The sequence below is a fragment of the Acinonyx jubatus genome, chromosome A1 (assembly GCF_027475565.1).
Source record: "Acinonyx jubatus isolate Ajub_Pintada_27869175 chromosome A1, VMU_Ajub_asm_v1.0, whole genome shotgun sequence".
NCBI lineage: Eukaryota > Metazoa > Chordata > Mammalia > Carnivora > Felidae > Acinonyx > Acinonyx jubatus.
In genome coordinates this window covers 14,479,352-14,503,728 of record NC_069380.1, presented here as the reverse complement: position 1 = coordinate 14,503,728, position 24,377 = coordinate 14,479,352, and the positions used below count along the sequence as shown (strand labels likewise).

Below are 24,377 nucleotides of genomic sequence, written 5' to 3'. Positions count from 1 at the left end.
TTTACAAATATTTTCTCTTTGCAGGTCAACTGCTAGGGAATATGCTCTGAAAATTATCAAGAAAAGCAAATGTCGAGGCAAAGTATGTATAAGGTTTATTATTGTGAAAATACATTGTTGTGGGGGGTAGAAACACAAAGATTAGTTCCCAAATATAAGTTCACCCTAGGGGTTTCATTTGGGTGGAATAGAATGTTATGTATTTATTGGAATATAACTTTATAGATATTCTTGGGATAAAAGTTAATTGGAATGGCTCTATGTTATTTCTGTCGCTTATCATTGTTTACTTGCTTCATTTACCATTGTAATTTAAGTTTCATTCCATCCTTCTATATGCAGTTAGAGGTATCCTGATAGGTTCTAAAATTACGAGCATCATCTGAGGACCTTTAACAGCTTGTGGTGATTGTAGGCTATCCGAATATCAGGATCTAAGATATATTCATTATATTTTACCAAAATATATCTCCTTTGATCCTCAAATAGTATAGCTTTACTCATGTGAGTTAGCTCCTCATATGTTTTGACGTGTATATTGATTAAGGTAACTTTTCCCTCGAACAGGAGCACATGATCCAGAATGAGGTGTCTATTTTAAGAAGAGTGAAGCATCCCAATATTGTTCTTCTGATCGAAGAGATGGATGTGCCAACAGAACTGTATCTTGTCATGGAACTAGTAAAGGTGTGTATCTTAGAAAAAGAATAAACTTACACGAGGCACCATGCTTTTCTATATAATAGATAGCGCTCTCTCCTTTATTCCCTTCCATCAGTGTTTAGTCTCTCATTTCCATGCATTGGGATAATGGTGAAGAGTATTAATACTAGAATTTTACTGCAAGAGTTCAAGTCTCAGCCTTGACCTACAACAGCTTTCTGACCTTGGGTATACCTCTCTGTATCTCAGTTTCCTCATATGTAAAATGAGAAGAATAATAGCACCTACCAGGAGTGTTACGGTGAAAACAAGAGGGATGGTTTCTATCATGCACTTGCTAACACACAGAAAGTGTTAGATACCATTACGATCATTGTTGTTATCATTTTAGTGAAAATCGTTCACATTTTCATGAACGGCATGCAAATGTCCCAACCATTCTTATATTTAAGAAAGGCTTTAAACTTTTAGTCACCAACCTAACAGAGAAACAGCACAGTCTTAACAATCATGTGAATATTCTGCTGCCTTTCAGTAAATGTTACAACCTTGTCCTGTCACATAAGATTACATTTGTGTTTTATTAATCACAGAATATGGAAATGGCCATATGTTAATAACGGTGAATCTACGTGAAAGGTGACTCATCTCTTGCCTCTACTTCCATATTTAACATTTTCAGTAACTAAATGTTTTTATAAATTTAATGTTTAGTTTGCATGGAGTCATAGTTTTCACTTTTCTATTTTGTTGCTCTAACTGAAGGTGTGACCGATTTCTACTTCACTTGTAAAGTGTCGTAAACTGGTCACACCACCCTCTGCATCAACTGTGCACATCCATCAGTGAGAGCCTTGGGCTCCAGGAACCCTGTTTGGAATCCCACACCCCAGCTGGTGGCAGGAATCAATACTGTGGAAGGTGGTGTTTCCTTGGGTAAAGATTTAAGACAAAGACAGCATGTGATAAACTAATCTGTTACTATATAGAAAAAATATTCATTCGAAGAGCCTTTAAACTTCTATTATTCAGAGTTGGTTTACTTTAGAGCCGTTGGCTTTTTTTTTCTTAGTGGCTATTTATCTCTACAGGTGAAGCCTCCTTTTTCCTTCCTCATGTTAGGATTTGTTCCTTCAGAGAGGTGGGACTTATTTGTTTATAGTGATATAGGTTATTGTCACATTTGAAGCTAAGGGAGATAAAAAATGGTAAACTGTTCTTTCAACAAAAAAAGGCTGATTTCAGTTATTCAGAAGATTTCATATTGGTGCTTTATTGCCAAATAAAGTTTGGTAATTACCAAAATTATAAAATATACTTTATCTAGCACCAAAGGTAATATTTTTACAGTGACTTTAATTAAAAAGAAAAAAAATTTTTATTCATTTTATTTATTTTATTCATTTATTTATTCATTTTTGAGAAACAGAGAGAGACAGTGCACAAGCGGGGGAGGGGCAGAGAGAGAGGGAACTGCAGAATCCAAAGCAGGCTCCAGGCTCTGAGCTGTCAGCACAGAGCCCGACGCGGGGCTCGAACTCACAAACCGCGAGATCATGACCTGAGCCAAAGTCGGACGCTCAACCGACTGAGCCACCCAGGCGCCCCATGACTGTAATTTTTAGAGCAATAAATTTAAACCATTCTTCTTGCCCTTGTGTGTGCTGTTAAACATTGATTACCCCCCATTTACTGGCTGATTTTTGCAGAGTTAAGGCCAACTTAAACTTGAAGCTGAGAAATGAAAGAGGCAAAGGCTTAAGAGTTCAGAACACATTTTGTGGGAAAGCCTAGTGTGATTGTCATTCATTTGCTTAGTCAGGCAACAATAGCTAAGTACCACTGGGAGGTCCTCACTTCACTTAACAGCCTTTTGCGAATTTCCTCTGGGGCACCAAGCTAGCCTAACAAGGCCAGAGAGTGTCTGCATAGTCCAGCATCGGGACTTCTCAATTGTACCACCAGATCATACCCTTAAATTTAGGCTGACCCCGAATTGCTGTGAGACCAGGTCTGGAAGTATCCCAGGAAGTGAAGGCCAACCCCAGGCTTGACTTGAAAGGCTTCCACAACATTTCCCCCCCTGAGAAATCTAGCTAAGGCTATGCCTCTCAAACCCTAAATGTCCGGTGGTATGCCAGAGTGCCTGCAGCTATAGGATAGACAAGGCTTATATTCTGGAAAACAGTAAAGTAGCAGTTATTATGAGTGAAATTCCATAATTAATAAGGATAGGCCTTTAGACTTCTGCCTACAGATGTGTGCACATGGGAACTGTGTATGTGTTCCGAGGAAGGCAGGCCTTGTCGGGGAGGTCACCCTGCAGCCAGGCCCTCATTGATCAGCAGGAGTTAGAAAGACAAAGAGACTAGAAGCGACATTCCAGAGGGGAGCCTAGGTGGCTCAGTCTCTTAAACGTCCGACTCTTGATTTCAGCTCAGGTCATGATCCCAGGGTTGTGGGATGGAGCCCAAGTCGGGCTTTGAGTTGGGCGTGGAGGCTGCCTAAAATTCTTTCTCTCTGCCTCTCTCTGCCCCTCCGGCATGCATTCTCTCTCTTCCTTTAAAAAAAGAAAAAGGGGGGGGGGACACTCTAGGAAGGGGGCTCTAAGGACAGGTCTGGAATGCAGGGTGATCGGGGCATGTTTTAATGATCTGGGAAGAATATCCTGGCTGGAGCGTAAAGGTGACTGATTGGTCCAGCTAGTGGCAGGAGATGAGATGAAACAGGTTGGCATGAAGCAGGGCAACTGAGCATGGAGAGCCATGGGGGAAAGGAATGCTGACTTCCTGAAGGGAGAAGAAAATGCCACCATTCCACGTGGGAAGGCAATAGTCGTTTCGCCGGATGTTTTGTATGAACGTCCTGGCAAGAGGGCACGTTGTGAGGCCACATGACAGCCCCCAGGGATAGTGCAATAAAAACCTTCACCCGGAAGATGCAGTGGATGGCCCGGGAGGCTGTGCATGCGGCACGACTTATGGGAAGGACTGGCTGACTGCTTTGTTGAGGATGCAGAAGAAGGGGGGATACAGGATGCCCGGAGCCTACCTGGATAACTAGGACACCCGTGAAGTCATTGTGGGGTTGCCATACTCAGCCACGCACACATCCGGCTGCATCGGGGTGCTGTTCATGCAGACCGCAGTGAAAATCCCACCTCCTGGAGAGGCATGGAGACAACCTGTAAACCCACATCTGGCAGCCTCGCCTTTGAGAGAAACAGAAGGCTGAGAGAAAGTGTTCATGTTGACACAAATGTGTGTGTTTAGTTTGGGAACTGAACAGACCGTGGGAGAAGCCCCCTGAGTTAAGGCTGTACAGGGGAGCAGAGGCCACGCCAGAGGGTGACATTCGAAAATTGTCAGCCTGCACAGGCTGTGTTTTATTTTTGCTATTTAAAAACAACAATGCAATCCCTTACCACCTGAGGCAACAGATGAACACAGTTGGCTCCTGTGCTCAGCCGTTTGGTGCACTGTGTGCAAGAATGATGCAAATGTTGTTAGTAAATCAGACCCAAATTTCTGAAAGGGCTTCAAATAAATAGAACTAAAATTGGAGCCTACAATCATTCTGTGTCTCCAAATAACAATAAGTTAGCAAGGAACAAGGGAAACAAAAGTTCCGATGAATAATGGTCCTAGAAAACTTTCCTTGAAATTTTTCCATCCCCCTCCCTCCTCCTCTCTTTCTCTCTCATCTTTAAAATGACAGTTTCTGGTCCTTTCCTCTGCTCCTTACAAAGAAGCACGTTATTGAAAAAGAAAACACTACGCCCACTCCAAGAGAGCTAAATCTAGAGATTGAAGGGAATTGAGTGTGTGTGTGTGTGTGTGTGTGAATTTCACAAGCCAGCAGAACATTTTGTTAAGGGTGTGGTCTGCACTATTACCTGTTTCTCATTTGAGGAGGTTTAGGATTATGACTTTGAACTTCTGTTGGCCGTTGGTACAAGGCACGTAGCACGTGCCACCGGGGCACCCAGGTGTATGTCACAAGGCTGCTGCCCTGGAGACCTGGCTCCCCCTCTCCACCGGGGCTGGGACTGTGGTAACGACTGCGTGTTGGATGGCAGGGAGTCCTTGCCCTGCTTCTTTGAGCCCTGGAAGAGATGCCACTGGCTTTCCCAGTGGGGAGAGAAATCACCATGGAGTCCATGAGCCTTTGAGAGGAAAGTGGCAGGGAAAGCCCTGGGAGCCCAAAGACTCTGCAAGTATCATTCATGTCCCTGATAGCGTGTCAGTTTCCTCTCCAGGCGGCCCGATCGGACCATCTGTTAATGTGCTGCTCCACCTGCCGTTCTCTTCTCAGGGAGGAGACCTCTTTGATGCCATTACTTCCACTAACAAATACACTGAGCGAGACGCCAGTGGGATGCTGTACAACCTGGCCAGCGCCATCAAATACCTGCACAGCCTGAACATTGTCCACCGGGACATCAAGCCAGAGAACCTCCTGGTAAGAGGGATTCTAACCTCAGGGGTCTTGAGTTCCAAGCACTCATGAGTGAATATCAATCTTTCTTTTTTCCTTTCCTAATTTCTTCCTTTTTTAGAAGGAAGAAACTACCTCAAGGGCTAGTTTCCAGCTGGACTTCAGTAACTAGCTAGAAACTAGCCTTTTAAGTTTATCTATAAGGGTTAATGTACCATTAGGAGTACTTGACTAATCAATAGCAAATAAAAACCTGAGACAGGGTTGGGGGAATAGAACTTGGAAACTAGGGCTGTGGTTAATACCCTGGGCTAAGCCAAGATAATCGTGAGCATTTACATGCCTATTATTTATCCACGGCATTTTGATGTTAAAAGTTTTTACTTGGGGAAAGAAAAAAGGAAGCCCTTGGTCTCCCAAATTTATATTTCGATAAATATGATCTAAAAGCTAGGACAATAAATCATGAGTTTTAAAGTCACCAGCCCTTCAGCATAAAAATAATCATAACGGGGACTGATTTTTAAAATCACAGACATCCTGACCCTCCTTTATGACCATTTGTTTTGCTTTTACATGAACTCAGCATCTTTGGGGGAAACGCCGAGAATTCTTTATGCAAGCAAGTGAGGTTCCTTTCCTAGTCCAGTTGTTAAGGGGACAGTTTTGGAAAGAATTGAGGAGACAGAGACTGGGCATCAAGGAGCTGTCACTGGTGAATATGGGAGTAACATAAACTTTACTGGCTCTCCAGGCTGGAGTTTTAATGAAATCTATTCATTTTCTACTCTCCCCTCCCCCCCAAGATACTAGTTCTTTTACTTTCATTATCTGGGCCCAAGAGTCATGTATTATATATTACTGTTAGTTTGTTCATCTCTTCAGAAATCTGGGAATTGCGGATTCTCTTTATAAAGCAGTGTTTCTCCGAGGGTGGTCCAAAGACTCCCTGCATCTGAACTACTCCCAGATGCCTGTTAAAAATGCAAATTTCTGAGCCTCCCTGTAGCCCTAGCAAATCAGAATCTGGTGACTGGTGACAGGGTACAGATCTTCATTGAAACAAGCTCCCCGCTCCCTCCCCACCTCCCCCACCCTCTGCCCCATGACCCGAATGAGCATTCAAGTCTAGCAGCAGATGAGCCACCCAACTCCCACCGCACAAAAAAGGCTGGGGACATCTGCTGTAATGGAGACCCACCCGTGTGCTTGCCCTGCGCTTTTCACTCATTCTCTCATTTAATCCTCTCAACAGCCATGTGGGTTAGTTCTGTTACTGTCCCATTTCACTGGTAAGGAAACTAAGTCCCTAGAAGTTCAAAGACCTGTCTAGAGCCATTTATAACTCACATGTGGAGGAACTAAGATCTCCACGTAGCTCTGTCCTACTCCAAAGCCTAAGCTTTTAACCACTAGACCCCGTGAAGCTGTGAACTAGGGATATTTATTGTGTGCTTGCTCTGTGCCAGGGGACAGAGAGACAGGCCTTCATCGAGGTGACATTCAAGTAGGCTAAATCGGCATTCAAGAAATAAATATGCAAGCAGTTAGTTAATTGCAATTATGTTTGTAAGCTTGTAGCTACTGGCTAAGGAAGGCAGCTGAGGTCAATCGACGGAGCTCTGACTTAATTGCACCTCAAATTCCACATCTCCGCAGCAGCCTGAACATTCTCTTCTGCATAGTTGCCTCCGTAAACTGCAGCAACTTTCTCTTGTCTGCATTCATTGTTCCTGTGTCCTGAATTATGTAGGATGGTCTCGTGGGAACAGACTCGCAACTGAGCCTTTGTTTCAAAACTTCTCTAAACCCTGAAAATTCCATGATTGAAAATTAAAGTTTCGCTTCCCTTCCCCCCTCAGCAGTTTGCTTTTGTGTGCCATCGTTCACTTGCTTCTCACCAGAGCATTATCTATTTCTGTAAATGCCATAAACGATTACTTAGCAGCGTTCTTTCTCTAAACTTACAATTTGCAGGACACCGTGAAAGTACTGTGCTCATTCTAGTGTTCTACTTTCTAAATTACTCAAAAAGAAAAAAAGTTCACTCCTTTTTTCCTTTCTTTTCCAATGTAAGAATATGCAATACACACATGCCATTGGAGTCATTTGCAGTCTAGATTTAATATAGAAGCAGAAGTAATTCTGCTTCTCTAGTAGAGGAATTTTTTACTCTCAGAGAGTAGTAAAGTTTGGTGAGTTTTGCAGGGATAAATCTATTTATAGTATAAAATAGGTAGAAGAATAAAATAAGCTTAACAAAATTAGGATGACGTCACTAACTGAACTTGGGACTTCTGTTACTGTCACATTCTGTTGACCTTTTTGTGGAAATGAGAGAGAATCGTCATGGGAGGCACATTCACATACTGAGGATTTATAGTCAGATGGACCAAAGTTCAAAACCAAGTGCTTTCCTCGGAATTCGACTGGCTAGTCCTATGACCTTGAACAAGTTTCTTAACTCCTTTGAGCCTCCTTTAAGGGGATTTTATGAAGATAAAGAGATAATACGGCACTATTAGCTTCCTTCATTTTTATTCCCCATTTATTTGTAGTAAAAATTAAATTACTCCTAAAAATAAAACTGTTTCAAGATAAATTGTATGTTGTAAAAATCATCTTCCATCTTTTTTGACATTGCTTTTAAAATTTTACTATTTACCCATGCGTGGATTTGGCATCTCCTGGCAAAATGGAGAGCTATAGGCCATTTTTGAAAAATGCTATGACAAATTTAATGTAAAGACTTTGAATCCATCTTTTTACTCCCAAATAAATAAACTTACCAAATAAATAAAAAGGCCTCACAACACACTTTGCATTACTCTTTTATTAAAGGGACCTCAAAAAAGCCTAAATTGTTGGACTGCTAACAAGATTTTTGCTAGTTAAGTGTTTAATGATTGTTATAAGTATTATTCTTAAATTCCTAACTCAGCTATAGATTTCACTTTATATGGTATTATACATATAGAACTTACAAAATTTTTTTATTTTTAATTCTTACAGAACTCTATAAAAATGTTGTACCTTAGCCTTAAGAACCTATTTTGATCTATTCAAGTCTAAGTATTTATCAAAGCCTTTTAATGAGAAAACATGATTTGATGTACAGTGATGTTTCCAGCCACATTTGGGGTGAGAACTGGGAATTGACCCAATATAAATAACCCTATAATTTTATGATTGTATCATTACTAGGTTTTTGTTTCATTTTGCCTTGGTTTTTGATGTCACAAGTTAATCCTGCCAGTGATTTTCCATGGTTCTTTTTCTTTGTCAGGCCTGGAGCTTAATGATCATATTGATGAGTGACCAGTGGAATGAGAGGGTGGATGAGATGAAAGAATGAGTCAATGAGTGACACTTCTTCCCAGACTAGAAGACAGATCCAACATGACAGGTCCAAGCCATTCCTCAGTCATTACATGGAGGATTCACATGGGCTTCAGTCTAAATGTCACTGAATGAGGAGACAAAGTGCAGTATTTCCCCAACTGCACTTATGTGCAGAACCAGTATGTGTGTGTGTGTGTGTGTGTGTGTGTGTGTGAGAGAGAGAGAGAGAGAGAGAGAGAGAGAGAGAGAGAGAGAGAGAATAATATATAACTAAAAGGAACTTGTTGCTTTTTAAAAAACACACAAAACCGTGAAAATGCTCTTACGGAGATCAACCGCATCCAGTTTGCAGGAGTCACCACTAGATGGCAGGCTTGTACCCTTAGCAGGAAAAGTCCTCAGTAGCAGCCTGACTTTCTTCCAAGAAGCTGGGAGGATCTTTTAAAAATGTGTATGCAGATGCCACCTCCTTAGGAAAATTAAAGTATTTACTGGCAAAAATATAACTCGCATCACTATTTATTTATTCCAGAAATAAACTTTAATTTTCTTGAAATACAGAAGTTTATATTCAAGAAACTTTTTCCTTCTCAACTCCCCAGTACTCTCTGGAAGAAAGCAGTTTCTCAGAGAATCTGCTTCTCTTGGTCAGAAATTTTCCTTTAGAAACTTTCTGTCCAGGTGTCTGTACCTGTTTCTAGCTGCCCATCAAAATGGCATGCCTAGCACATGACTCTCATTGTCACTCTATAGATTGTACATAGCAGGAAGATACCCTGTTCCCTCCAAGAGATGACCAGGTATGACCAAGAGATGGGGTGTTCCAGCTTGGATTCATTTCCGGTTCAGCCAGCCCCAAGCCCAGGAGATGAATGGATTTCCTTCTGCCTTAATCCCAGAACTCTTAATCCCCAAAGAGGTCCATGGTACACAAGGCAACAAGGTACACAAGGTACACAAGCCACAGATAGAGTGCATGTAGAAGTCATAGACAAAAGTACAGTTGAGTAGATTCTGTAGTCAGTCCACTGTCGTATGATCTCAAACCAGAAGTGTTGATTAATGGTCACGGGACCCAGAAGAAAGGAGACAGGGGCCTCTCAGGACTCTGTCACTAGCTGTCACCCATTCAGCATTATTAGTGATGTGAAATGAAGATGTATTACGGCAAATGACAGAATTGAGATCCAAAAGTATCTTTGGCTCTATGAGGGTCCAAAATCAGTAAGATGAAATTTGACAAGAGAGGAACATAAATCCCAATGGACTGAGTGATCTTGGTATAGTTGTTTTAATGATCATTGCAGAAAAGCAGCAATGGAAAAACTTGGCCAGGCCACGTGAAAGGCAGTTAATTGACCGTAACTTCAGTGTGAGCCTCAGTGTGATATGATTCCTTAAGAAAGTGCCCCTAGACTCCTTTCACCGAAAGAGTGCTACATCAAGAATCCTCTGTCTTGCTTATACCGTTTGCCACTCTGGTGAGGAATCTGAGCACAGCATTACAGGGGCCTGGAGTTTAGCCCACAGCAGGGATGGAGAAAGTAGAGTGTGGTGGCTCTGGTCAAGTAAATGACACAGAAGATGGAAAAACTTTTCTGTGCTGTACTTGAGAGCACTGAACTCTAAAGAGAAGACATTAATTGCTGAGAGATTTGAGGTTGATATAAGAAAAAAAATTCTAACAATTGCACCAGTTTGCAAATTAAACAGCCTTTGCTATACGTAGCTTGTGGTCATTGAAAATGTCCAAGCAGAGGGGCACCTGGGTGGTTCAGTCAGCTATGCCTCTGCCTTTGGCTCAGGTCATGATCTCACAGTTTCTTGAGTTCAAGCCCTACATCGGGCTCTCTGCTGTCATCGCACAGCCCGCTTCAGATTCTCTGCCCTTCTCTCTCTGCCCCTGCCTTGCTCCCGCCCCCTCAAAAATACATACATACATACATACATACATACATCCATAAAAATAAAATGTCCACGCAGACACTGAATGATTATTTTTTATAGGTGTTTAGAAAAAAAAATTCTGCTCTCTGAATTTGGATAAAAATTAAGGGAAAAATAGAAGAAAAACAACATCGTCCCCAAACATTATTTAGTACAATCGTATGCCAGTTATTTTGCTAACACATTTGCTGAGGGCCCTTTTCCAAGGACCTATGATGGCACAAGGAAGAAGAAGACAGGAAATAAAAGTGTAGTGTGCTGCCAGGGTTGGCCCAGGTCTGTCTGGTGCACTACTCGTCCCTTTTGTGATTAAGGACTGAAATAACACCACTCATCTCACTTAAAATGACATGGTCTTATTGGAGTAGCAAAGATTAATAATAATAGTATATAGCGTTGCCAAAGTTATTAGACTACCAATCATCTCATACATGTTGGTGCGGAGTAACTTCATAGAAGCTTTTTGAAAGGTAATTTGGTAATAAATAACTGAAACCTTCAATAGTATGTGTATCCTATGACCAAGTAATTCTAAGTCTGAAAAGGTAACCTAAAGAAAAAAAATCAGATATGTATACATACATACAGATATTCATCCCAGTGGGTTTTAGTATGAAAAAATAGAGATACGTATATATGGAAACAAGTTACCTCAGGGCACCGATTAATTAAATAATAGCATGATGAGGAGGGAGGAGGACATATGGTTAAAACCTTAGACTTGGACATACCTGAGCTTAAGTTCTGGCTCTGCCACTTACTAGCTGTGCAACATTGGAAAGTTACTTAACGTCTCTGAGACTCAATTTTCTCATCTGCAGAATATCAGTAAGATTACTTAATAGGTTGTTGTGAAGATCCAATAGGGTAATCAACATGAACTCCTCAACACAATGCCTCGTGTATCCTGTGTGCTTACTAAGTAGTGGTGGTAGTAGATGTTGGGGTTATTATCATGGTGCCTCCATACAATGGAATATCCAGTAGCCCCTGGAAATCGTGATGTAGATACAGGCTTCGTCACTCAGGATATATTGTCCAGTGGAAGGAGAAGGGCAGGAAAGCGAGGTAAAGAAGGGGCTGGAAGTTCATACCCCAAAATGCTAACAATGGTTATTTCTAGGTGTCAAGATCATGGGTGAGTTTAATTCCTTTCCCTCTATAATTATCTGTCTTTTCTAATTTTCCTACAGTGACATGTTGGATATTACTCGTGTGTCAAAAATGTAATGCCAGTTTTTAAAATGGCAGTGACACTGAGTTCCCAGTTTTAGCAAAAGCCTAGTATGTACAGTGGCCAAGAGAATCCCGAACGTGCATGTTTTGTGTATCTCAATGCAGCTGCATAGGACTCCTTTTGAGATAGTTTCATGATGATTTTAACGTGAGGATGAGAATCAGGTTTCCGGGAGTCTCCATTCATCCTTCTGTCTTCCCAAAAATCTCTAGGTAATACCTTAAAAGCTATTTTATTTTTCGCTCTGCTATTGTTACCCCTCTTCTGACTTCTATATGACATTCACTGTTATTATTTCATTTAACGTTTGATTTCATAAAGATTTTACATGTGGGGTATAAGATAGTTTTTTTAAGAATTAATTTTTTTCCAGGAGGTTTAATTTTAAAGTATGTGGACCATAAAGTGCATTTTAAAAAATAATCTCTTGCATTAATGTTGTTTTACTTCACTTCTTAAAGATTAAAGATTTAAATTTAATTCATTTTCCTTAGGATCATAAAGGCCATATACCATGGCCAGAGGAAAAGCAACGTCTTTTTAAAGGGATACCATATTGGTTAAAAAGTAAATTGACTTTTTTTTTCATGGCTTTGTCAATTTCATGCCACCTTTGTCCAATTCTATTTGGTGAAATAATTTTTTAGTACCTATTGAGCTCCTCTGTGAAAATATTTCCATGGATACTAATGATTCATTAGCCAGGATTTCAACAGGGTTATCCTTGAATTCACAGCAACATTGAGAATTATGTTTGTCCCAACACATCTGTTATGTTAGTCAGCTCTTAGTTCTCTATTATGGGAATCTCAGAAACCATTTGCCTGGGTTCAGGTTATCTGTGAATTTTCATATTATTTTATGGCCACCAGCTGCATTTTATGACTATATATTAAATCTTTTATTTTTTCAAATAACTTTTCCAAATGGTCTCAGTTTCTAATCCAAAGGAAATCAGGCCTATGCCCAAACATCTACTGTTCAGCAAGTTACAGCTACTGCAAAACCCTAAATAAAAGAAAAGAAACAAAAATAAAACTCTTCTTTAAAAAGGAAAAATCCTGTGCGAAATGCCGGTGTGCCAAAAACCTAATACCTGACCTTTCACTATATCTGTTCTTGGTAGGACGTGCCTTCAGCTTTTAATTGGAACCTTTTTCATAATTATTGCCATTTAACACATTTAGTCTGTCAAATCATGGGATGTCTTTATAGCCATATAATAAACCCTAGAGAACAACTTCTCTGACTGTAGCCATCTGCAATGATCACAAGAGTAGCTTACAAAATACTGACAATCTTTATGGTAATAGGATACATATGGCCGCCCACAATTATGGGTAGCTGCATTCAATTAGTGTTGTACAATTACACAGTTTTATTGCTTAGTTAAAACAGTGAAAGCACTACATACTGGTAATTTGCACTAATCCCCGTCTCTTTAATAGCCCCTCAGTGTTTAAAATGTGGGGGAACATCTAGAGTATTTAAAGGGTTTGGGATGAACATTAAATTATATCTCATGTTGTGAATACTCGTTGATTGACAATGTACTCCCACCTCACTTGTGGGTCGCGTTTTATGGAAGCTTTACAATACAGTGAAGGCCAAAGTCCTTTTTACACCAGAACCCCACTTGCTGGATCAGGCTGCCCAAGCCCGTACTTGCAGCCAGTTAACATCCCTCGTGGAAGATGGTCAGGATGAGGAGACGTGCAGAGGAGCGAAATCAGAATCGATTCAGGGAGCGCTATAAGCCAAGGACTCCACATTTTAAGTGTGAACTTGTTAGAAGCTTTTCCAACTCCTAACTTTTAATTAAAAACTCAGTTCAAAGTAAATTTATAGCTGCCGTTTGGGAAAATACTTTCTGGGGGATGGTTTTGCGAGTGGTGGGTGTGCGTGTGCGTGAGGGTGTGTGTGTGTGTTTGAAACAGATGTATTTAGCAATCTGCGATTTGAACAGAGTTTTAATTACATTTTTCAGTGGCCTCACTCATGCCCCTCTGTATCTGGCTCCCTAAGACATAAATAAGGGTGAGCCCAGCTCAGGGTGCAGCAGACGCTAAGGGTGAACTCCAGTTGTGAGGTGGCTGTGTGGGGACTCAGGAAAGGTGCTCTCCCATTGGAGGGGAGGAAACGCTGGAATATATTCTTCTGTATCCTTCTCCCAAAGTGTTGACAGAGAAAAACCCAAAGCAACCTTGTTTCCTGCCCTGCCTGACAGTAAGTAAGTGAAACACAATTCCAAACGAAAAGCCTGGACATTTATTCACCTGCAAAAACATTTTGCCGAAGCATTTCTAATGTAGTTGTGTCTAGAAATGTTTTCAGTTACATGGATTAGGCCTTTGTCTCTCAGTTCTTATTGTCTATCATAAGCATCACGTTAACTACTTTATGTTCATGAAGTTCTGTTTTTTCAAAGCAGAGGAAGGGGCCACCGTGGAAGTGATAAAGATAAAAAGAGCATTAAAATGATAGATTCTGTGTTCTATTTAAAAGGTGTTGGTTTTATTTTTGAAGAATTACTTCTTTCACATAATCCTAAATTTCAGGTACAATTTTTTTTAGTGCTTGTTTTCCCTTAGTTGTTGAAACTTTGAACTTTATTGTTTGGCTACGTTAAATATAACTATCACATGGCTATGTATGAGATGGAAATCCTATCAAAATGTAGATACTCAAAAATAAAACCTTTGCTACATGTAAGAGAATTACATAGTCACAATCAGAACCAAAATATGACTTACGACTGGATCTGCCAACATCTGCTTTCGGTCCAACTTTTGAATAAAGTTAGGTGAGTATAGATAGCACGTTTAGAGGAAAACCACAAAATTCCTGTACAAATGGAGTTGCGTAAATTGAAACCTGCATCTGCACAACCTCACAAAACACACCCCGTGGATGTTCTGACTAACAGAACCTCAAAGCGAGAGATTATTTTGCATTTTAGGAAGGTTATTACTAAGAAAACGGAAGTAAGGACGTAAACAATCCTGCTTTGTCTGGGAAGTAAACTAGACGATCTTCTAGATATATTTCCATCTCAGGTTTCTGCTCATGAAAAACATTTGGATGGCCAGAAGGGCTGATGCACTAAAACTATGATTTAGGGATTTCTTTTGCTGGAAAACATTTAGGCTGGGTATGATATTATGTTTTGTGGCTCTAATGCCTCAGAGCCCCTAACTTGCTCCTGCTGATGGGCTAGAGAGCTGCTTTGTTAAAGGAGTGAGGACAGTGTCTATCCCAGATGACAACTGGGCAAAGTTACATCTGTGAGGGACATGCAACTGTCTTTGCCCTAACGACCCAAGTGCAGAAGACCCCACAAGTCTCTGGACACCTGCCCACAGGCCCAGTCTAGATGGTGGTCAAGCCCTTAAGGAGAAGACTCCATGCTCTCTCTGTGTGGAGAAGACATAAAAGGATATTTTCTGCCCAGAAAAGACACAGTCACGCCAAAAGGGAGGATCAGACTCCCCGCCTCTGCCAAAACAGTTAAATCCAAATGATCGATGCTGATACCACAGCTTAGCCAGCCAAACGTCTGCACTTTATGCGGCAGTGAAATGAGAAGTTAATGTACTTTTGCCAAGGAAAGGGAGACGCGGTGTGTGAACGGTAGTGGAGCTCCTGATGTGTGGAGAGATGCCTTACTGTGCAAGAGGTCAGACCGCCGTAGCAAGTACAGATGATCACAAGGCGGCAACAGAAGAACATTCAGTCTTCAACTTGCTGGGGGAGGAATTATTCTGATGTGCATGGAAAACTTCACCATTTCCTTAAGGCATCTCCTGGTGACTGCCTTTGCTGGGAACAGGAGCTTTTTAGTGTGGTTTTCTTTATCTTATTGATTCCAATGGAGGGCACTGAATTAGAATTCTGAATGCCCTTTGATCTTTTCTTTGAAATAGTAGAAGTTGTTTGGAATACTTTTTAAAGCAGACCCATTTGGTTTGATCACGGGCTGGAATTAAAGCAGTATAAATACTTGCCTATAGTCACATGCATCCTTTTCTTGATTTGTTGGGTGAAAGACTAGAGACTTTTACTGCCTTAATAAGGAAACCTGGGCAGAATGCTGACTCTGCACCTGATAAATCTTTCCAAATTGCCACAGGTGAAATGAAATGTTAATATCCCTTTCAATTATTAATAAAAAAATGTAAATAGATTTTGTTGGAAATGTGGGCCACTGAAAATGAAGTATTTTAATATTTGTGTAGATTTTTTTGTTCAGTTACTAAAGAACTGTATTTTTAAGGCCTCTTATATATTAAAATGGAGAGGTAATTATTTTCATAAGCTGGAGATACTGCACTGGAGACTATATTTCATTGTATTACACAAATCAATTTTAATTGTGGAAAACATTAAATACAGAGGAGCAAAAAAACAAGAAATCTGCCTTAATCCTACCACCCAGAGACGGACACACGAACACTGTGTTCTTTCAGACATTTTTCTTTCTACGTCTTCTTTTCTTGAATACACATTTTACACAGACCAGTCTGAAATCTGCCCTTTTTTCCCCAAAATAATGTATTCCAATAAATATAAACCCACACCGCCATGTTAATGCTCATGTAGCACGCCATTGTATGAACTACCGCAGTTTATTATTGAATTTCCATTTGCTGGCTGTTTGCCATGCTTCCAGTTCTGTCATCTAAAAAAAGATAGTCTCATATGTATATCCTTGCAGAATTGCCTCATTTTTTTTTTTACTTTATGATAAATACATGAAGTATTTACATACCACAGCGCCCCTCATTTCTTCAAGAAAGAGCTTTTGAGCTCTTCGTTTTAAGGCAATTTCACTCTTTGCTTTTCCTGTAGGTGTACGAACACCAAGATGGCAGCAAATCGCTGAAGCTGGGTGACTTTGGACTGGCCACCATTGTAGACGGCCCCCTGTACACAGTCTGTGGCACCCCGACATATGTGGCTCCAGAAATCATCGCAGAGACTGGGTAAATGCTTTCTGTGTGTTTACTGAAGTGCTGTGCTTGTCAAAGAACTAGTCTGCTTCAAGAATAGGAGAAAGTACTGCTCTGTGCCATCCGGACAGAATTAGCTATCAGATTTCTTTCACTCTTTTTTTTTTTTTTAACTTGAAAGTGGGAGCCATTTTCTCTGTTTCCCCAATCAAGTTGCCAATTACTGCAATCTTGTTCAAGGCTTCCATTTGGCCTTTGTTAAAGGTAGAACAGCAGTTATTAACCTCAGAGTAAAAAATGTTCGGACTAACAGGGAAACATATAGCGATGGTAATTAACTTGCTTTTGGATAAAAGAAACAGACACTGCTGTGTGTGGTGATTACAGTCTCCTGTGGTTATTTCTCTCAGCTGTCCTCATTCTCCCGTCCCAGTCTCATTTTGGCTCTCTTGGCGGTCCATTGATTATCTGTGCAGTACAAACACCCTTAGGCATCAGAGGGCCACTGGGAATTTTCTGGTTTCTGTGTGCAGCCGTATCAGATGAATGAAAATCTCTAGAATGGGGGCGGGGCGGGGGGGGGGGAGAAGGCGGGTGGCCTGACACTTAGTAAGGACCTACTGCACGCCAGGTCCTAAGCTCCTTTACTTCTAACTCTTACAGTAGATGGTATGATTCCCATTGAGCATATGAATAATCTTACTCTGAAGGTTGAATATCACATAAGCTCATGACTAGATCGTAGTTCAGTCAGCATTTGAACTCAGGTCTGTGTGAATAAAGGGCTCTTTCCAAAAAGAGCCTAGTTCTTACCAAGGATCATGGGCGACGTTCTGAAGTACTACCCTGACACAGAAGAATTGGGAAGGGGGGTGCAGCAAGAGGAGATGGCCCTACTTTCCCCCCCCCCCTTAGTGGCACCAACCCACCCCCAAGGGTCTAGGTTGTATGCTCCACTATGACCCATTTGAGAGAGTTTTTCTGCTTAACCATGGACCAGAAAGGTAGAAATGCAGAATAGATGAGAAGGGAATGCCAATCGGGAAATCCCAAGGGTGAGATGTAGGGTAATGAGAACTTTTTTATTCGTCAAATTTGAGTGAGTTGGGAGCCCACATCTGTAACCTTGCCTGACCTCCCTCAGAGGGTGTTGCCTCAGGCGTATCTACAGTTTCTACTGTGAGTATTCTGACAGCCTGCCAGGAGGGAGGGGTCTGGGGTAGAAAGAGAATTGCGTTGGGCTCTTGAAGATCCTGGTTGGAACCCAGCTCTGCCACAGATTGTGTGATCTTGAGGAAGACTATTTACCTCACTAAACCTCAGTTTTCCCCTCTATAATATAGGCAACAATATTTATCCTTGGGAATGTAAAGAGCTGTTAGAAAAACAGCATATAAGATAATATATGTCGGTGCTTTATAAATTGGAAATGTCCTGGGGCGCCTAGATGGCTCAGTCCGTTAAGCGTCCGACTTTGACTCAGGTCATGATCTCACAGTTTGTGGGTTCGAGCCCCGCGTCGGGCTCTGTGCTGACAGCTCAGAGCCTGGAGCCTGCTTTGGATTCTTCATGTCCCCCTCTCTGACCCTCCTCTGCTTGCACTTGCTCTCTCTCTCTCTCTCTCTCTCAAATAAATATTAAAAAAATAAAAAAATAAATTGGCAGTGTCTTGTATGTAATTGTTATTTCTAAAATCAGGGAGTTGTATAGTTTCAAGGGTCCCACCTTATCTTAAAACTGATATGGCTATAATAAGCCTTTTTGATGAAACCCCTCACTTACTGATATTTGGATATGATCATAAGCATGCTTTTACTTTGATTTTTATTCATGTGTCTTAGTCTCTCTCTTTTTTTATTATTCTTTCTTTGAATTCTGATTAGCCAGTGGGTTTTAGTTTATTGTTTGTTGTTGGGCTTTTTATTTTGTTTAGTTTGGTTTTTGGTTTAGAATAGAAGAGTCATCTATTTTGCTATGCCCCATAATTTGTCCTGGCCTGACTTTGCTAACTCTAACCTCACTTACTTTTCCAGATATGGCCTCAAGGTGGACATCTGGGCAGCTGGTGTAATCACTTACATCCTGCTGTGTGGTTTCCCTCCGTTCCGTGGGTATGGGCAGTAATCTTTTATTCCTCACCAACAAAGCATTGCTCTATTCTCTGAGTGATCCATTCCGCCTTCTTGCACAAAAGAGCCTGAAGCAGGAAAAGAACATAATAAGAACTTCGTTCGCAGTGCCTGTTATTTTTTTCTATGTTGTACATGCTAATTTACATGCCTTCCATAAATCTTCCTCATATAATTTAAAAACTCATTCTTTCTTAATTTACCAAAACAGTTCCATATTGACATTTTAAATTGCTTAAAAACACACATTTTACACATTAATGGGGAAAGGAAAGGCTCTAATGTATAAGAATGAAGAAACATACTCTGAGTTGACATTTTAGTGCTGTTTTTCCCTTGTTGTCGTTGTTCATCCAAACAGAAGTGGTGATGACCAGGAGGTGCTTTTTGATCAGATTTTGATGGGGCAAGTGGACTTTCCTTCTCCGTACTGGGATAACGTTTCTGATTCTGCCAAGGTAGGTTTCCAGTGCCTTCTTCTTCCTTATAGCCTGTGCGTCCTAATGGAATTACTTATTTTGACTCGTCTTATGCAGGGAGACGTAATGATATTGTTAATATGATTTCTGTCTATTTTGGTTATAATTACTAGGTTGTCCAAGAGTTCACAGTCATCAAGTCCTCTGTTCATAGCCATCCCAACTTATCAAGTGCCTCTGTTTCCCTGGCTTCATTGCTCCTTGTTGCCACTCCGGTTACATTGCTACAGGCTCTTGCTACCCCTACCCGCACCAGGCCACCTTAGATTTCCACACAGCTTATTGCTTTGCCTCTTTCAGGTCTCGACTTAATTTCGTCTTCTCAGTGAAACTTTCCCAGACCACCCCACTTTCAGTTACAGCTCTTTAACCAACCTGGCTCACCTTATCTTCCTCATCTGCTTTATTTTTCCGTATAGTACTTACACCCACATGTCCATCTGGTATACCATGTAACTAGCCTTCTACCTTTCTAGACAGGTAGATTTAGAAAGGTGGATACATTCTACTTACGTAATTTATTTTCTGATTCTCCTACTGGAACACAACGTTCCCAAGACAAGGATTTGTATCTATTTTGTTTTTGCTGTAACATCAGTGTCTACGTAGTGACCAGTACATAACTGGTGCTTAACATGTATTAAATGAATGAATAAATAAAGGAATGCGTGAATGAAACAACTAGCTAATCAGTCAAAGTGAAGGAAGTGCAAACATTGAAATGATCCACACAGGTATCAGGAGGAAGCTACAATCTAACCTGGATCTTGAAAGACAGGCAGGATATAAAGGCAGAGGGAAACAAGGCATGTCATTTTTGTCCATTAAACTAAGAAGAGATCAGTATCTAAGAAAACTGTAAAACTCTTACATGGAGACGATAGTAGAACTTGAGATAAAAAAGAAGACTTTTTAATTGATTCCTTAAACTTACGTCTCCAAGCATTGACTTAAATTTATGAAAAAATTCTTGTTGAGAAATAATTGACTTTTGATTATTTGGTGTATATGCCTTTCCTTTCGCTGTGTCCTGAGTGAGTTCAATTGAAAACCTGACTTTTTCTGCCTGGCCACTTTCCATAGAAAATGATGCACGTTAGGTCCAAGGCTTTCATTTTCTTCAGCCGCCCAGGACTTCTAATTACCTCTGGGCCTAGGAAAATGTGGGGAATTGAGAGAAGTGTCATAGGAAAGGCAGAAAGGTGATAGGAGGTAGGGTGATATGCATGGGGGTGGAGTTGTTTTTGCCTGTGAGCAGTCTCTTCAGGAACTTACTACCTTATGCCATCACTCCGTAACAAGAGGGCTCAAAGTCATTGACAGATAGGACCATCTCCTACACACCCATGACACCTGGCAAAGGGCATCACACAAAATAGTTGCTTTAATAAGTTCTGGCCCAGGTTGGAAAGTGAATGAATGCCTTCTTACACAAAGGAGCCTGAAGCCGGAGAAGAACATAATGAGAACTTTTGGGTAGAAATCTCTGTATCAATGGAAATAAATCATCCCCATCACGGACTGGTACTCAGACCCTGTGAATGTAAGGAACTGGATAACACATATCTAACCATTTTGTTACATGGGAACTTCTAATCCAAGGTGGACAGATGTATGACAGACTCATCATTAAAACCCAAGCTGTGCTTTCCTGGTCCAAATCATTTGGAGCTCATGAGGAAGTCTCATTAATTTCAGAACCATTAGATCGTTTGCCCCTTAATAGTTCCATTTTATTGGTATTGATTGATGTGGAAATTTTTGAAGCAATTTTAACATATTTCTGTATTAAACCAACTTAGAAATCTGCCTTTAAAGCACAAAATTCTAGGCAAAGAAAGGAATATTAATTCTTTAACTTGTATAATTTATTTCTTTTCTACTAAATACATTTTTAATGAAACTTATTCTAATATTAACTTCATTTTTTCTCAACGATAAGCAATATATTTATAATTCTGAATACTCGCCTTTCCTCTAACTTCTAAAGATGTTAGGTGGCTGTGGGTAAGTTGAGCGGATATATTTAAGATTTAGAGCTTTTCCAAACTAAAAGAGAACTTCTGCATATGAAAATGCTCAGATTGCTACCGTAAAAGTTAGACAAATGGAATCGAACCTTCCCTTCTGCAGGAGCTCATTACCATGATGCTGTTGGTTGATGTGGATCAGCGATTTTCGGCTGTGCAGGTCCTTGAACACCCCTGGGTTAATGTAAGTGACTTCCTCCTTCCCCTCCACTTACTCCTAATGTTCCTTTGGAAAACTGCAGATTTCCTAGTGGTGTCACCTCCTTTTCTGAAGCGTTGTGTTTGTATTTGTTCCTCCCCCTCAAGCCAGAACAGTTACGGGATCTCAGTCTTGTTCCATGAGGGCCTCTGATGAATCCGTGCTGACGTGCGTTCTCGTGATCCCTTGCACAGAGCATTTTGTTCCATTCAGATGGGACTGCCTTCTAAGTGGGGAGGTGCATGTACATGGTCACTCCCCCCCACCCCACCCCCTAGTCTACATTCTGAATACATCAGTAAGACAGAGAAGATTTTCTGAGTCACTACTGCTTTTGCATGATTCCCACCGGAAATACAACTGACCCAAGGGTCTCCATATAAGCCCTGAAGTACTCCAGTGCAGCACTTCTTGAACTTGAATGTGCTCACAAGTCACCTGGGGATCTTGTTAAAATGCAGATTCTAATGTAGTAGATGTGAGGCTCTGAATTTCTAAAAGCTCCCAGATGCTGCTGCTGCCACTATTTGAATACTACAGTCTAATGATACATCTTTATGAAAGAATTCTCCAGAGCGCAGTCATTCTGTTTTGTTCCTCTATCTCTTTACAACTGATTGATAAGATTTGTTTTGAATAGTAATAAATACGTATAGAGTGCTTCACTTAGAAAGTCTTCCCACGACTCTTTTGAGTAGTTCACATACATGAGCTGATTATGTTCTTCCTAACAAGTGTAGAATCTAGGCACTCCTGTAACCCTCACTCACATGTGGAAGTTCCATACCTAAGTTTAATGGTTCGTACTGCCAAAGTAGAAGACAGACACAGATTTGCACGTGGATATGGACATGAACACAGACAGGAACAAGGTTACAATCGTTAGCTCGATGATTGAAATTTTGCCAGCCTTTCTACTGCTTTGAGTGATCTGGCTGTGAGTTGAAGGCAACAAAATGTTCCACTTCTCTAAATTATCACCTCGGTGATTAGCCACATGTCTTTTTCCTAAACCGCTAATTGTTAAGGATAATAGAAAGCACAGTGTTGAGACAGACTGTATCTGAAGTGACAAGAGGTTGGGGTCTTGTACATGTTCTGCCATATGATGACCATGGGCCTAGGTTAGTACTTTGCATATATATGTATACACACACACAGGTATACACACACACACATATGCACACACAGATACACACACACACATATATTTTTTATAACTCAAATTGTTAATTGATGCTTCTCTCCCTACATTTCCTAGATTATATAATTTGTTTAGAAATGAAATTGGTGTTCTATATGTTTTTCTTCTGTATTTTATTTTATTTATTATTTTTTAATATGAAATTTATTGTCAGATTGGTTTCCATACAACACCCAGTGCTCATCCCAACAGGTGCCCTCCTCAATACCCATCACCCGCCCTCCCCTCCCTCCCACTCCCCATCAACCCTCAGATTGTTCTCAGTTTTTAAGGGTCTTTTTATGGTTTGGCTCCCTCCCTCTCTTTTTTTTCCTTCCCCTCCCCCATGGTCTTCTGTTAAGTTTCTCAGGATCCACATAAGTGTGAAAACATATGGTATCTGTCTTTCTCTGTATGACTTACTTCACTTAGCCTAACACTCTCCAGTTCCATCCACGTTGCTACAAAAGGCCATATTTCATTCTTTCTCATTGCCACATAATATTCCATTGTGTATATAAACCACAATTTCTTTATCCATTCATCAGTTGATGGACATTTAGGCTCTTTCCATAATTTGGCTATTGTTGAGAGTGCTGCTATAAACATTGGGGTACAATATACACACACATATATATCAGGAGGATATATGTGAATGTGAGTGTGTATAGATAGATAGCTAAAGTTTGTTTTAAATATTTTCATATACCAAAGCTCCCCAGTTGGCATACACGCGTGTAGAGGTATTAATCCCAGCCCTTGGGATAGTCAGGTAGAGCAGCTAGAGTCCAGGAGTGGTCATCTCCAGCCTCAAAACCTTTGCATTTACCTCAGGGTGCTAAACAAAAGTTATCCTTTTCTGTGAAGTGGGAGAAGTTAGGAAGCATCTCACCTAAGCCTAATAATAAACTTAGAAGATAGGCAGAGTGGGTATTGTTGTACCCATTTTACAGAAGAGGAGACTGAGACTATGATGAGTGACTTACCCGAAGTAGCCAAGTTTAGATGGAGCCAGAATTTTCTGCCAGGTGTCCTCCCCCCAAGGATAAAGCCCCATGCACCATTTTTGCATTTACCCATCCTTTGTTCTGTGTGAAAGCACTGTGAATATTGCACAAGAATGCATATGTACATCATATGGTTATCATGATTGTTCAGAGAAGTTAGCAACCTTGCCGAAGTAACTTACCTAGGTCGTGGCACCTTTCCGTTAGATATCAGGGAGGAAGAAGCACAAACCAGCTGCAGCCCGTCTTGGTGGCAGCAGTTTGTTCTGATTGATCTACATGCTAATTAAAAGCCCATAATCAGGGTGCCTGGATGCTCAGTGGGTTAAGCGTCCGACTTCAGCTCAGGTCTTGATCTCGTGGTTCGTGGGTTCGGGCCCCGTGTCGGGCTCTGTGCTGACACCTCGGAGCCTGGAGCCTGCTTCGGATTCTGTGTCTCCCTCTCTCTGCCCCTCACCAGCTCACACTCTTGTCTCTCTCTTTCTCTCAACAATAAATAAACATTAAAAACAAAACATTAAATAAACATTAAAAACAAAAAAAGCCCATGATCTACAAATTGTCAAATTGGATGTTAGCACTAGAAACGGTGGGACTATGATCACACAGAATAAACCAGAAAATGTGAATTTGAAACATGGCCTTGGAAGGCTAACAACGAGCCACAGAGGAAAGAGATTCGTAGACTGTACATAGCCATTTTTAAATACATTTTCATCAGAGGACCACTGCTTGCCAAGCCTGTCCTTGGAAGCTGTGATAGAATGAGACAGAA

The 24,377-nt window shown here is 40.8% G+C and overlaps 1 protein-coding gene across 6 annotated transcripts in view; it reads left to right on the top strand.

Moving 5' to 3' along the window:
- Positions 1-24,377, top strand: part of DCLK1 (doublecortin like kinase 1) — a 343,799-nt gene that overhangs the window by 287,124 nt on the left and 32,298 nt on the right. For all 6 annotated transcript variants that reach the window (XM_027064683.2, XM_027064681.2, XM_027064682.2 and 3 more), the window contains 7 exons: positions 25-82; positions 568-687; positions 4,978-5,124; positions 16,475-16,608; positions 18,609-18,686; positions 19,066-19,162; positions 21,317-21,397. In XM_027064683.2, coding sequence (XP_026920484.1) covers positions 25-82; positions 568-687; positions 4,978-5,124; positions 16,475-16,608; positions 18,609-18,686; positions 19,066-19,162; positions 21,317-21,397 — 715 coding nt within the window. The remainder of the gene's footprint in view (positions 1-24; positions 83-567; positions 688-4,977; positions 5,125-16,474; positions 16,609-18,608; positions 18,687-19,065; positions 19,163-21,316; positions 21,398-24,377) is intronic.